General features: G+C 44.4%; 1 protein-coding gene across 1 annotated transcript in view; it reads left to right on the top strand.

Moving 5' to 3' along the window:
- Positions 1-13,093, top strand: part of LOC126249484 (dynein axonemal heavy chain 7-like) — a 1,193,512-nt gene that overhangs the window by 857,509 nt on the left and 322,910 nt on the right. The window contains exon 40 of the mRNA XM_049951137.1: positions 10,911-11,046. Coding sequence (XP_049807094.1) covers positions 10,911-11,046 — 136 coding nt within the window. The remainder of the gene's footprint in view (positions 1-10,910; positions 11,047-13,093) is intronic.

The following is a 13,093-nucleotide window of genomic DNA, read 5'->3' as shown; positions in this document are numbered from 1 at the left end:
CAGATAACATGAATTCCAAAATCACTGACATGCAAAACCAAACTTGCACTTTTTTCGTTAGATGCACTGAAAGCTTTTGGTCAGAGCAGTCAGGCAGATGCAGTAGTTGTTGATTTCTGAAAAGCATTTGACTCAGCACCATGAATGGAGAGTCATCAACAGATGCAAAAGTAACTCTGGGTATGACCCAGGGAATTTTGTTGGGACCCTGGCTGCTCATGCTGTATATTAATTGACCTTGTGGACAATGTGACTTTTTGCAGATAATTCAGTTATCCATATTGAAGTACTGTTTGAAGAAACTCCAATATTCAGTTAGGTCTTGATAAGATTTCAAAGTGGTGCAAAGACTGATAACGTGCTTTAAGTGTTCAGAAACATAAATTGTGCCTTTCACAAAATTACAAAACAATAGTTTCCTATGATCATAATATCAATGCATCACAGCTGAAATCAGTGGACACATTAAATACCTGGGTATAAAACTTTGTAGGGTTATAAAATGGAACAATCACATAGTTTCAGTCATGGGTAAATCAGGTGGTAGTTTTTAGTTTGTTGGTAGAATGCTGGAGAACTGCAATCAGTCTACAAAGGAGATTACTTACAAATCACTCATGTGACACATACTAGAATACACTGAGGTGACAAGAGTCATAGGATAGCATTCTGCACATACACAGATGGCAGTAGTATCACGTACACAAAGTATAAATGGGCAGTGCATTGGAAGAGCCATCACTTGTACCAAAGTGTTTCATGTAAAAAGATTAAGGAAATGATTGCGGCTTCATGAAGGGAATTAACTGACTTTGAACACTAAATGGTAGTTGGAGTGAGACACATGGGACATTCTGTAGTAACACTGTTCACGTTATGTCACACTTCACTTAGCGTAGACCGGGACTGTGTCCTAGGCATGCCCGATGTTAACTGACTGGACACGGCCCGTGCTGCCGGAGTTGTTGTTGTTGTTCTTGTTGTTACGCCGGCAGAGGTCGCATCCGAATTCTCGTGTGCCCTCTGGTGGACGGGACTCTACTTGCGGCAACCACCGCCCGTGACGCGCCGTGCCAATGTGCGCCTTCCGCGATCTTTCTGGTGGCTACTACACTCCTCCTCCTTCGGGGGGTGAAGCCACTGTGATCCCCTGCGTTGGAAGGTGGAGCGTCGGGCAGCAGTGATGACCTCCACATCCATTGGATGGCCAGAGTCGAGGGGATCTGCCAACCCTCGAGCCGGAACCTTCGAATACGGCTGGAAGTGACCCACACGAAGAGGCCCCCGTCATCCCACAACCAGAGCTCAGGACACAACGGGTGACAAGCTGTCGAACTCCGGATCCTGTTCCACCTTGGGAGGGGCCAGACCCAGTGGCGGGGACGAAGGGGAAGGGACGACCACAGGTGAACTAGCCCCCTGAGAAACCGGGCCTGTTAGGGGGGCCGGCTCTCGCCGGGGCATCTCAAATGATGACGATGCCGGTGCTAGAGCTACTGGAGGCTGCCAAGGCTGAGAACCATCGCAGTGCGGCAGAGTCACAGCGGGGAGAGGAGGTAACGTCCCCTGTGAAACCAATACAGGTGCCGGCAATGGGGAAGCCGGTGTCCGAGAGGTCGGAGGGTGGGTGCCCGAACGTGGATGGAGCTGATTTTGGTGACGACGTACCACCCGATCCCCCGCCTGCAAGGTATAGAGCCGGCGGCCATTTCGGCGCAGGACCACCGCCGGTATCCATCGTGGATTGCGACCAAACCCACAGGCCCAGACCGACATACCCAGTGGAAAACCAGGTACTCCGTTTTGTGAAGACTGGCGAGGACCAGGCCGGAGGAGGTGCAGCAGAGTCCTAGGTTGACGCCCATGGAGGAGCTCTGCGGGGCTGCGTTCGCCCATTGGTGTGGTCCGGTATGCCGTCAAGAAAAACGTCAAGGCTTCCTCAGCAGGAAATTCGTGCACATACTTTTTCATCTGCGTCTTAAATGTGCGCACCATGCGCTCGGCTTCCCCATTCGATTGTGGATGGAAGGGGGGAGAGCAAACGTGCCGAATACCGAAGCGCCTACAAAAATCCTGGAAGGTCTGCGAAATGAACTGCGGTCCATTGTCTGAGACCAGGGTGATTGGCAGACCTTCCACAGAAAAGATTTTTGCTAGTGCCTGGATTGCAACTTCTGAAGTGGTTGAGGAGCAGCAAACCACATATGGGAATCGGGAATAAGCATCAATAACAATGAGCCAAAAGCCATTGAGAAATGGGCCCGCAAAATCGATGTGAACACATTCCCATGCTTGGGTTGCCGGCGGCCATGAAGAGAACGCTGCCCTGGGAGATGCTTGTTGGCTCGCACACTGGGAACAGGCGGCCACTAAGTGCTCAATTTCTCTGTCAATACCGGGCCAGTACACATGTCTGCGAGCTAAGGTTTTAGTACGGGAAACACCCCAGTGCCCCGCATGTAATAACGTGAGGACCTCCCTTCGTAAACCTGGAGGAACAACCACGCGAGGAGCTGTATCATCGGTAGCCAGAAGGAGAACTCCTTCCAAGACCAAGAGGCGGTCTCGTAGAAGAAAATAATTACGAAGAGGGTCCGAGGCCCGGCCCGGAGGGCGGGAGGACCACCCCTGCTGAATGAGGCGAACTACTTGCCGGAGAACCGGGTCAGCCGCCGTTTCCCTGGCGACTCGAGAACTAGTGATCGGGAAGCCATCAACTGCTTGGCGGGACGCCACATCCAAACGAAAACACAGAATCTCCTCTCGATCGAACGTAGGATCGGGGCCCACCGGAAGACGGGAAAGAGCATCGGCGTTGGCATGCTGTCCTGTAGGGCGAAAATGAATGTCATAATGGTACTTAGAGAGGAACAAGGCCCAGCGCTGTAGTCTGTGGGCCGCCCTATCCGGAATCTGAGAGGCGTGGCCAAATAACGATATTAACGGCTTATGGTCAGTGATTAACTGAAACTTCGTGCCATACAAGAAAGGGTGAAACTTGGTAACAGCGTAGACCATGGCCAAAGCCTCTTTTTCCACCTGGGAGTAATGGGCCTGCGTGGGACTAAGCGTTTTAGATGCATAACCAGTGGTTGCTCGGAACCATCTGCATTGCGATGGGCCAGGACCGCCCCCACCCCATACTGCGAAGCATCTGTAGCCAGGACCAACGGTTTATGGGGATCAAAAGTAGCCAAACAAGGGGCTGAAATGAGGAGGCCCTTCAACGAGGTGAACGCTCGCTCGCATGCAGGCGACCAATCAAAAGGAACACCCTTGTGCAGAAGGCAGTACAGGGGGTGGGCTATAGTGGAAGCCCTGGGAATGAACCGGTGGTAATAGGCTATCTTGCCTAAAATAGCTTGTAACTCTTTCAGCGAAGTGGGCCGAGGAAGGTTGACGATACCTTGGACCAAACTTCCTAGTGGCTGGATGCCATGCCAAGATATGGTGTAGCCCACATACTCAATGGACGGTTGGAAGAAGGTTGACTTATGCAGGTTGCAACGCAAGCCCACAGACCTGAATTTGAGAAAGAGGGTGCAAAGGTTGCGCAAGTGTTCCTTTGTGCTGCGGCCGGTGACAATTATGTCATCCAGGTAATTAATACAATGAGGGATTGTCGACGTGACATGCTCAAGATAACGCTGGAATATCGCCGGGGCACTGGATATTCCAAAAGCCCACCGCTGGTATTGGTAAAGGCCAAATGGGGTGTTGACGACCGCCAGCCATTTGGAGTCCTCATCAAGTGGAATCTGATGATAAGCCTCCGACAGATCGATTTTCGAAAAATATTGGCCTCCCGCCATGGCGGAGAACAATTCACCAGCACGAGGCAAAGGATAGGTGTCCACCACCAATTGGGAATTAATGGTGGCCTTCAAATCGCCACAAAGACGTAAGTTTCCCGAGGGCTTCTTGACAATAACGAGGGGCGAAGCCCACTCACTGGAAGCAATGGGAAGAACGACCCCTAGGGCTGTCAGCCGGTCTAGCTCTTTCTTTACCTGAGGGCGGAGAGCCAAGGGGATCTGTCTCGCGCGTAGAAAACGCGGGCGAGCCGACGCCTTCAACGTGAAGTGAGCTTTAAAATCGGAAACACGCCCCAGGCCCTCCTCAAAAAGATCTGGAAAGTCTGAGATCAAAGATTCCAATGAGTGATAGGGAACGTCTTCGGAGACCAACTGTATGGTGTCAGCAATAGAAAAACCGAAAGCTTGAAAGGCATCCAGGCCAAAAAGGTTAGCGGAGCTCGCATCACTGACAACAATAAAAGTAATAGGCCGAGTGACTGATTTGTAAGTCACGTCGGTAGTGAATTGACCCAGTAGGGGAATGAACTGTTTACCATAACCGCGTAGACGCCGGTAAACTGGCGCCAACGGGGGCGATCCAAGGTCGGAATAAGTTTGTGCATTCAACAACGAAACTGCCGCGCCCATATCTACTTGCAGTTGTAACCAGCGTGACCGAACCGACACCTCGATAAAGAGTTTGCGTGCCGATGCATCGGGAGCCTGGCCCGATGAAACTTCCTGAATGTCAACGTCCATTTCCTCTGTACTTGCTTCCTTCGATTCTTTCGAGGCTGAGCGGCAAACTTTAGCAATATGACCTTTTTTATTACATTTGCAACAAACGGCCCAACGCCGGAGGCACTCTGACTGATCATGATGTATATAGCATGACGCACAGGACGGCAACAGGGGCCGGCAGCTGGAATTCTGTCTACGCGCCGTGCGGGAGCGGCCGTAACGGCCGGATTGTACCGCTCGCACGTCGTCCACCCCGGACACAGTGGACGCGGCCTCGCCGCCCTGAACCTCCGCGACGTCGCACCACGCTTCCAGCTGTTGACCTGCTGTGTGAGAGACTTCATACGATTGAGCAATGGACAGGACTTCCTCGAGGGAAGGGTCTTCTAACTGCAGGGCCCGTTGCCGGACCTCCCTATCAGGGGCCGAACGAACAATGACGTCACGTACCATAATGTGGGCATACGACTCTCGCAACTGCTCCGTGACAAAATGACACTTGCGACTAAGACCGTGCAGGGTAGCGGCTCACGCCCGGTAAGACTGATGGGGCTGTTTCTTGCATTGATAGAACTCGACCCTAGCCGCCACAACATGCGTGCGGCGGCGATAATATGAAGACAGCAATGAACACAATGCGTCAAAAGACAAGGACGAGGGTTCCTGCAACGGCGCTAGCTGCCGCAAAACTTGATACAGCGAGGGAGATATCCAAGACAAGAAGAGAGCACGACATACCTCCGCATCGGCAACATGAAACGCCTGGAAATGCTGCCGAAGGCGATGTTCATATGCGTCCCAATCCTCCGCCGTCTCGTCATACGGGGGAAAGGGAGGAGGGAACTGCGCCGGAGCAGACGGCGTGGAGAGCAACGCCGGAAGCACTTGTTTCATGGTGGCCATGAGCTCCGTCTGCTGCGCCACCAAAACCCGCACCAAATCCTCCATACCGTGGAGAAGCTGCCAAACCGGAACAACGACGCAACACGCGAAAGGACGATCCAATCCTCGTCGCCAATTGTGTAGTAACACTGTTCACGTTACGTCGCACTTCACTTAGCATAGACCGGGACTGTGTCCTAGGCATGCCCGATGTTAACTGACTGGGCACGGCCCATGCTGCCGGAGTTGTTGTTGTTGTTCTTGTTGTTATGCCGGCAGAGGTCGCGTCCGAATTCTCGCGTGCCCTCTGGTGGACGGGACTCTACTTGCGGCAACTACCGCCCGTGACATGCCATGCCAATGTGCGCCTCCCGCGATCTTTCTGGTGGCTACTACACATTCCATTTCAGAAATCAGTAGGGAATCAATAATATCAAGAGTGTGCCAAGAATACTGAATTTCAGACATTACCTCTCACCCTGAACAATGCAGTGGACAACAGCCTTCACTTAATGACAGAGAGCTGCAAAGTTTGTGTATGATTATCAGTGGTAACAGACAAGCAACACTGCATAAAATAACCACAGAAATAAATGTGAGATACAATGACTGTATCCATTATGAGAGTGTAGCAAAATTTGGCATTAATGGGCTATGTCAACAGATGAAGGATGCATGTGCTACAATGGTTCATGATTGATTTGAAGAACATTCTAGACAATCTCAACAAATAATTTGGCCATACAGATCACCTGGTATGATCCTATTGAACATTTATGGGAAAATATTGAGATGTCATTTCATGTACAAAATCTTATATATTTCACAATTATGGGCAGAGAGAGGCAGCATGGCTAAATATTTCTGTAGGGCACTTCCAGTGACTTGTTGATCCAGGCAACCTCAACCTGTTGCATTATACCAGGCAAAAGGTGGTCCTACATGATTTTAGGAGATAGCCTGTGGCTTTTGCTACTTCAGTGTACTGCTCAAGTGTGTGGGACCTCTGCCAAATAGGACTAACAGGGAATATTGACCACGCACAGAGATATAAATAGAAAATGCCAAAAACAATAGGTACTACTGTATGAGGTTGATTTTAGGGTATACAGGGATTCCCAACCCCCATCAAAAGTTTGAGAAAGTGAAATTTTATGATTTGAATAATTAACAGACTACAAGTTACCTTAACAAAAGTAAGCATTTTTGGAATCAGAAAAATTTGGGCTACAGAACTATGGTACTGAATTTTTGAAGTAATTACAATTTATGACCAGAAATTTCTAGAGTACAAAAATTTTGAACACAAATAACTTTTGAGATATGAAGTTTTTGGAAAAAGTGAATGTTGAGTAGAAAGGAAGATGAGTTTCAAATAAGTTTTATTATTGCAGGAAAACAACTAGTTGCTCATAGAAAATTTCACCTTCACCTGATTTGCATATAGTAAATAGTGACTATTTCCTTAAAGAGAATGATTGCACAAGAACCCAAAGTAGGCTATTATTATCTCCAGTAGAATAATTTTTATGTTATACATATACCAAGATTACTTATCTACTAGATATCAACTCTTTGACACAGGTCTCTACAATAATATAACACAAATAAAACTAGCTTTAAAGAAATATCAAGGTGTTTGACTTATCACACTACTCATCACTCTCAGGAAAACTTCCAAATAGTAGAGGTACATGTTGACAGTGCATGGACAACTGTCTGTTCTTCAGCACCAAAGTCACCAGATAGCAATGATGATTTGTTCCACTTGTGGTGAATGTCTGCACAACTTCAATGGCTTGTTCAAATGTGGTTCAGACTATTCCAGATTACCCAAGGCTGGTGAAATACAGGGAGTTTCTCCTAGATGCTGGGTAGTGTCAACATTGTGGAGGACAGTTTTGTTGTTGATCTTAATCTTTTTTGCTTCACAAAAAATACACCATTCAATATTGGATGGTTGGGGTTATCAACAATCTTCTGGTATTCACCTAGGAGCATAGTCTACAATCTGATATTAGGAGGTAGAATGTGACTCAAGATAGATAACCAGTATGTGCAAGTAAATCATATTGACCCACAAACAATGTGCACGTTTTCATTAAGTTGTAAATACATATGTTTCACATATGGGCCATTAAGCCATACAGAAGCAAAGTACTCTGTTGCTGAGTATACCAGTCCAAGTGTCAATACCTGAAGAATGTTATATCTGCCGTTAAGCCTAGCAGATTTTCACATCAAGTGTTCTTTAAAAAAATAGTGCCCTGTCAAATGTTATTCAAAGGTATTGGGATGCACATTATGATGAAGTTTGTATCCATCAAAATGGACATCAGGGGCTCTGTGTACCAATGTATTGGACAGATGAAAACTTGAACTTCTGTTTTGTTGGAGTTAGGTTGTAACCTTTATTTATGGAAGTACTGGCTTAAGATGTCTAGACTGAGTTAGGTGGCACTGTGGTTAGTTTTAATGAACTTCTTTATTTATTGTGTGGTATACATTGAGAGTTTTAGAATAAATTTTATGTTATACATATACAAAGATTACTTATCTACTAGATATCAGCTCTTCGACACAGGTCTCTACAATAATATCACACAAATAAAAATAGCTATAAAGAAATATCAAGGTGTTTTATCTAGGGACTGGCTTAGAGTATTGACACATGACGGGGAGCATTCTGTTTGGAAAAATGTGAACTATATGTGGAGTGTGGGTGATTGGCACGTTTTCAACCCCTCTCCCCCCAGTCATTCCCTCAGTGCTCTGCTAATTGGTCACACTGTTGCTAGGGTGTTCGCATGACACCTGCAGTCATGTTTATGTTTGCGCTTCAGTTATTTATTGTGGTGATTTTTGTGTTAGTGGCTACATAGTTATGGCTTGTTTATCTAATAAGGACATTGAGAGTTTGCTGAATGACAGTAATGAAGAGTGGAATGTAGATGAAGATGATGGTGAGAGTGAGTGGTCAGGAAGTAGTGATAATGACGAAAAAGATGATGAAGAGGAAAATGAAGAGCAAGATGTGGAGAGAAATGAAGAAGACAATGAGGAAGAAAACAAAGAAAACATCATTGAAGAAAATGGAGAGGATGGTGGTGATTTCAATAGTGGTGCTGCTCAGGTCAGTGGTGTATGGACAGATATTACAGGAAAAGGAGGGCTTCCTAATGACATCGATTTTGTGCCACAAAGGGAAAACATTTATGAAGCAGTGACAAATTGTAGGAGTTTCCTAGATTTATTCCAACTATATTTTTCTGACGAACTTTTGAATGACATTGTGGCCAAGACAAACGAATACAGCCGCCATAAGATTGAAAAAATGAGCCCCCTGAAATCCCATTCACAGTGGAAAGGTTGCCCTGATGTGAGTTTGATGGAAATAAAAGCTTTTTTGGGTACCTTTCTCAACATGGTGATGAATGAAGAAAGTGACATAAAAGTCTACTTTTCTACTGATTGGACAACAAAGCAGGACTTTTTTCCAGAAGTATTTCGCTGTGACTGATTTTTGCAATTTTCCCGGGCCTTCCACATTTGTCCTCTGGCTCCTCGGGGCTTATCAAAATTAGCTACTCGAACCCAAAAAGTTGCTGATTTCATGAACAGCAAGTGCAAAGAGCACTTTTCTCCAGGAGAAAAAATTACAGTGGATGAGTCTACTGTCGTTTTCAAGGTTAGAATTGCGTTCAAATGCTATAATCCTTAGAAACTGACGAAGTGGGGCCTATGAGTCTACATCCTGGCCAGTTCCAAAACAGGATACATTTTGACATTTGAGCCCTACTAAGGCTCTCCTACAATGGAGTCCTTGGTGAGCCCTGAACTTCCCTTTATGTCTCGAATCATCCTTCATTTGTTTGTTCGACTACAGCAAGATTGCCCAGCTCAGGGGAGGCCCATGTACACTGACAGGTATTATACAAACTTACAGTTGGTGGAGGAATTGAAGAAAGAAAAAAACTCATCTAACTGGAACAATAATGGCAAACCGAAAAGATTTACCAGTTGAGGTAATTAGCTTATTTCATTAAATATTTTGCAAAATAGGACTGTACAAAATTTACCATTAATTGTTTTACTTGCCCGTAAAGGGAAAAAAGCTGTCAAAAGTCGAAAAAGGTGACGTGAAGGCGTTTGAGAATGCAGTGGCAGTTATTCTAGCGTGGAAAGAGAAAAGGCCGGTTATCATGGAATCTACTCATCACAAAGATGCTATGCAAGAAATCACCCAGAAAAAGGGGGGAGGCACTGAAGAGGTGATCCAGAAGCCATCAATGATTTGTGACTACACGGCAAGTATGGGAGCCATAGACAGAGCCGATCACTACTGTGAGCCATACGATTTTGCCAGAATATCCCTCAAATGGTGGAGGAAAATTTTCTTCTGGTTATTTGAGGTACGATATTCACTTTTCTAATAGGCCTTGGCCTACTTAGTAAATTTTTATTTTGACAAAATGGTAATTGTTCTGGCTAATTTCAGGTGGGGATCGTCAACGCTTCCTTACTATATGTCTTCATAGCAAAGAAAAGACGAGAGACACCAAAGAGTCATTTGCAGTTTTGGAAGAGTCTCATAAAGGAGTTTGTGGGTGATGTTAGGGCTCAACCAACCCCATTGAGGAAGAGGTCACGCTCTGAGCATGGTGACCTACACAGGATGGAAGGCCTGTACCATGCAATCACAAGAATGGAATGCCGGAAAACAGGGTGACTGTGTCGTTTTGCAGTGATCGCTCCAAGCCAGGAGGGAGAAAACATTCCCCCTTTTTTCGCAAAACTTGTCCGTCCAACCCTTCTCTTTAAATGCCTGAGTGCTTCAACAAGTATCACAAAGTAGCAAAGTACCAAAAGGACTTAGTAAAATATGGTTCCCTATCGAAAAATCGATATGCGAAAGTTGTAAAGTCTGCTTTAAGCAAATTTTATGAAATTTTGTAGTTTATTGACATAAATCAAATTTTTTATCAATCAAAATGGACTTTTTATTTTCTTCCCATGGATGTCACATAAGAGATAAAATTGTATTTTATATGTCATTTTAAAACTATGTCTAATTCAATGCATCAGCTCTCAACTAAAAAAAAGTTAAAAAGAATCAAATTTTTAATTTTTTTCTATTTTAACACCACCATCAAGTCAAAAAGTGTGTGATATGGAATAATGAAAATCATATGCCAGTAAAGAGCCTGTTTTAAGCTTTATTAAAAAAAAATTACACCAATAAGTCAAAAACAGTAGATTTTATAAGAGACAAAAGAAGCCTAAGGGATATGGAACCCAAACAGCACCGCCGAATTGCTCTGCTTTGGGGAAACACACTCTGTCCTGAAAGGGTTAATATTCTTGTTGTTTCAAGATTTATAGGCATAGTTTCTCCTTTCAGGACATGTATGACTCTAGTAGTCTTTCTTTAATAACATCAATATTAATGGTTCTTAAAAAAATATCTCTTTATTTTTTTTACTTATTTAGGTGGCCTGGGAGGAGAGAAAGCACGGTGGTCAGCAGCTGCAGAAGCTCTGCAAAGGGACTACAATTCACTGGCAGGAGATTTACTTATGGCTTGTGGGCTAATAGCTTATTTGTCTCCATTCACAGCTTCATTCAGGTGAGAGCTTCTGATTTTTGTTTTGATTCTATTTGTAATAATTATATGTTATGATATTGCTTTTTGGAACAATGATCTGAAGTCCATATTAAGGTGTAGTTCCCCCTATAACAGGATGGGTTGGTCAGTAGGATCATAGCTAGTAAAGCACTGAGGAGTTCAAACTAACATTCAGCTTAAAGAAAGCTTTATCGTCATGGCTATTGGCATCTTAAACTACAGACCACTATCGCCAGCCACTACTTATGTAAATCATATGAAACAACAATAAACAATACAATTGTAAGTTACACAAATAAATTCAAAATACAAGAAATGTATTCATGCTTCCAAACATTGACAACAATCAGCTGTATAATGGAATCAGAACTGTGAAAATTTGTACCAGTCTGGGACTTAAATCCAGATTTCCTGTATACTGTGAATGCTTGCCTTACCATTAGGCTATCTGAGCAATTCAAACTTCCATATGTTGTCAACCATTTGTCTATAACCTGTACTTGTACATCCATTATGTATATACCTTACAGGGAAGACATTTTACTTGAAAGTCACCTGCCCAGTGTGAAGGATACAACTATTATTGCAGTGCCTGTGTCATTCCAAATTACAATGCAATGTTTCTTCAGACAGCCATAATGAAATACATGAAATGTATTTGCAGTTGCCAATATGGACAACCATCAGCTGAATAATGGAATGACAATGCAGCCACTCCAATACAGTATTGTGTTTATCTGTTGACACCTGGCAAGTGACTTTCAAATAAAATGTCTCCCCATACAGGAAAATACATAATGAATATATAAGTACAGGTTGTAGACACATAGTAGAAGATATACAGAAGTTTACCTGGCCATGGGATGTGCTCAGAAGCCTAATGGTAAAGTGGCTGCTAGCAATAAGCTGGTAATCCTGGTCTGGTGCAAATTTTTATTGTAATCTTTGCATTATAAAACTGAAGATTGTCCACATTAACAACTGTGAATACATTTCATGTATTTCATAAAGACTGTAGTCAATGCAGTACAATTTGTCAGACATGCATTCTTGTTCAATATATCCTGCAGGAGGACGTTTTTTAGCCTCGGTGGTAGCTTTTTGTTATTACTCCCGCAGTATATTGCAGAGTAACTTAGCGTGCTGGCCTCACCTCTCCTTACTCAGCACTCTCCAGGCTTCGCTTGGCGCTTGGACTGTGTGCGTCCTTGCGTCAGTCTGTTGGCAGACTGCTCCTGTCAGCAAGGCTATCTGTGCATGCTTACTTCGCAACGCCTCAGTCGCCGGCGTGCCTCTATTTTGCCATTCTCCACTGCATGAAGCAACGCTTACTACATGTGGCCACAACACTGTCTCCTCCTAAACATTAAGTTCGTCCCCGAATTTACCCTATACATTAACTCTAGTTCTATCCTATAATCTACTTCTTCCCTATATACATCCAGGTTGCCCTGACTCATGCCCTAGTGGTAATCCATTCGACAGGAATCTCATGGAGCGGTCTTGCATTAACATGCTGAATCCTCCGTTTTAGTAAGACATATACCACACCGATAAATACAATCAACACAGTAATAGTACTGGTTGAAATACCAATGATCACTGTGCTATGTTTCCACCTGGTATTGTACTACTTCACATGCCTTAATAATTGATGCATTGAAATTTGACCTTTCTCCAAATCTACTAGTTTATCTATCATTTGCAATAGTGTAGCATCCAAGGTGTTGTTAACATATGTCACATTTTCTCCTGGAGTGATGCTGAATGATGCATCTGGCCAGTACAATGTCAGATGAGTATCTGTAACCTTTGTGACTCCCGTGACTGTCACTGGTAAGCTGAAACAATCCCCTACTATTTCACAATTTGTCCCATTGATTAGCAAACCACTGTCCCGTAATTTCATCTCCGTGGTTGCTATCCAATTCCCATTGTCATAACACTTGGCTGATATCCTCTCCGTAGTGAATACTGAATTCAACCAATGCCTCCCAACTTGCTGAAAATGTGGCGTAGTCTTCACTATTATTCTCCAACACTCTGA

Source organism: Schistocerca nitens, chromosome 3 (genome assembly GCF_023898315.1).
Source record: "Schistocerca nitens isolate TAMUIC-IGC-003100 chromosome 3, iqSchNite1.1, whole genome shotgun sequence".
Taxonomy (NCBI): domain Eukaryota; kingdom Metazoa; phylum Arthropoda; class Insecta; order Orthoptera; family Acrididae; genus Schistocerca; species Schistocerca nitens.
This window is presented reverse-complemented; position numbering and strand designations above follow the sequence as displayed.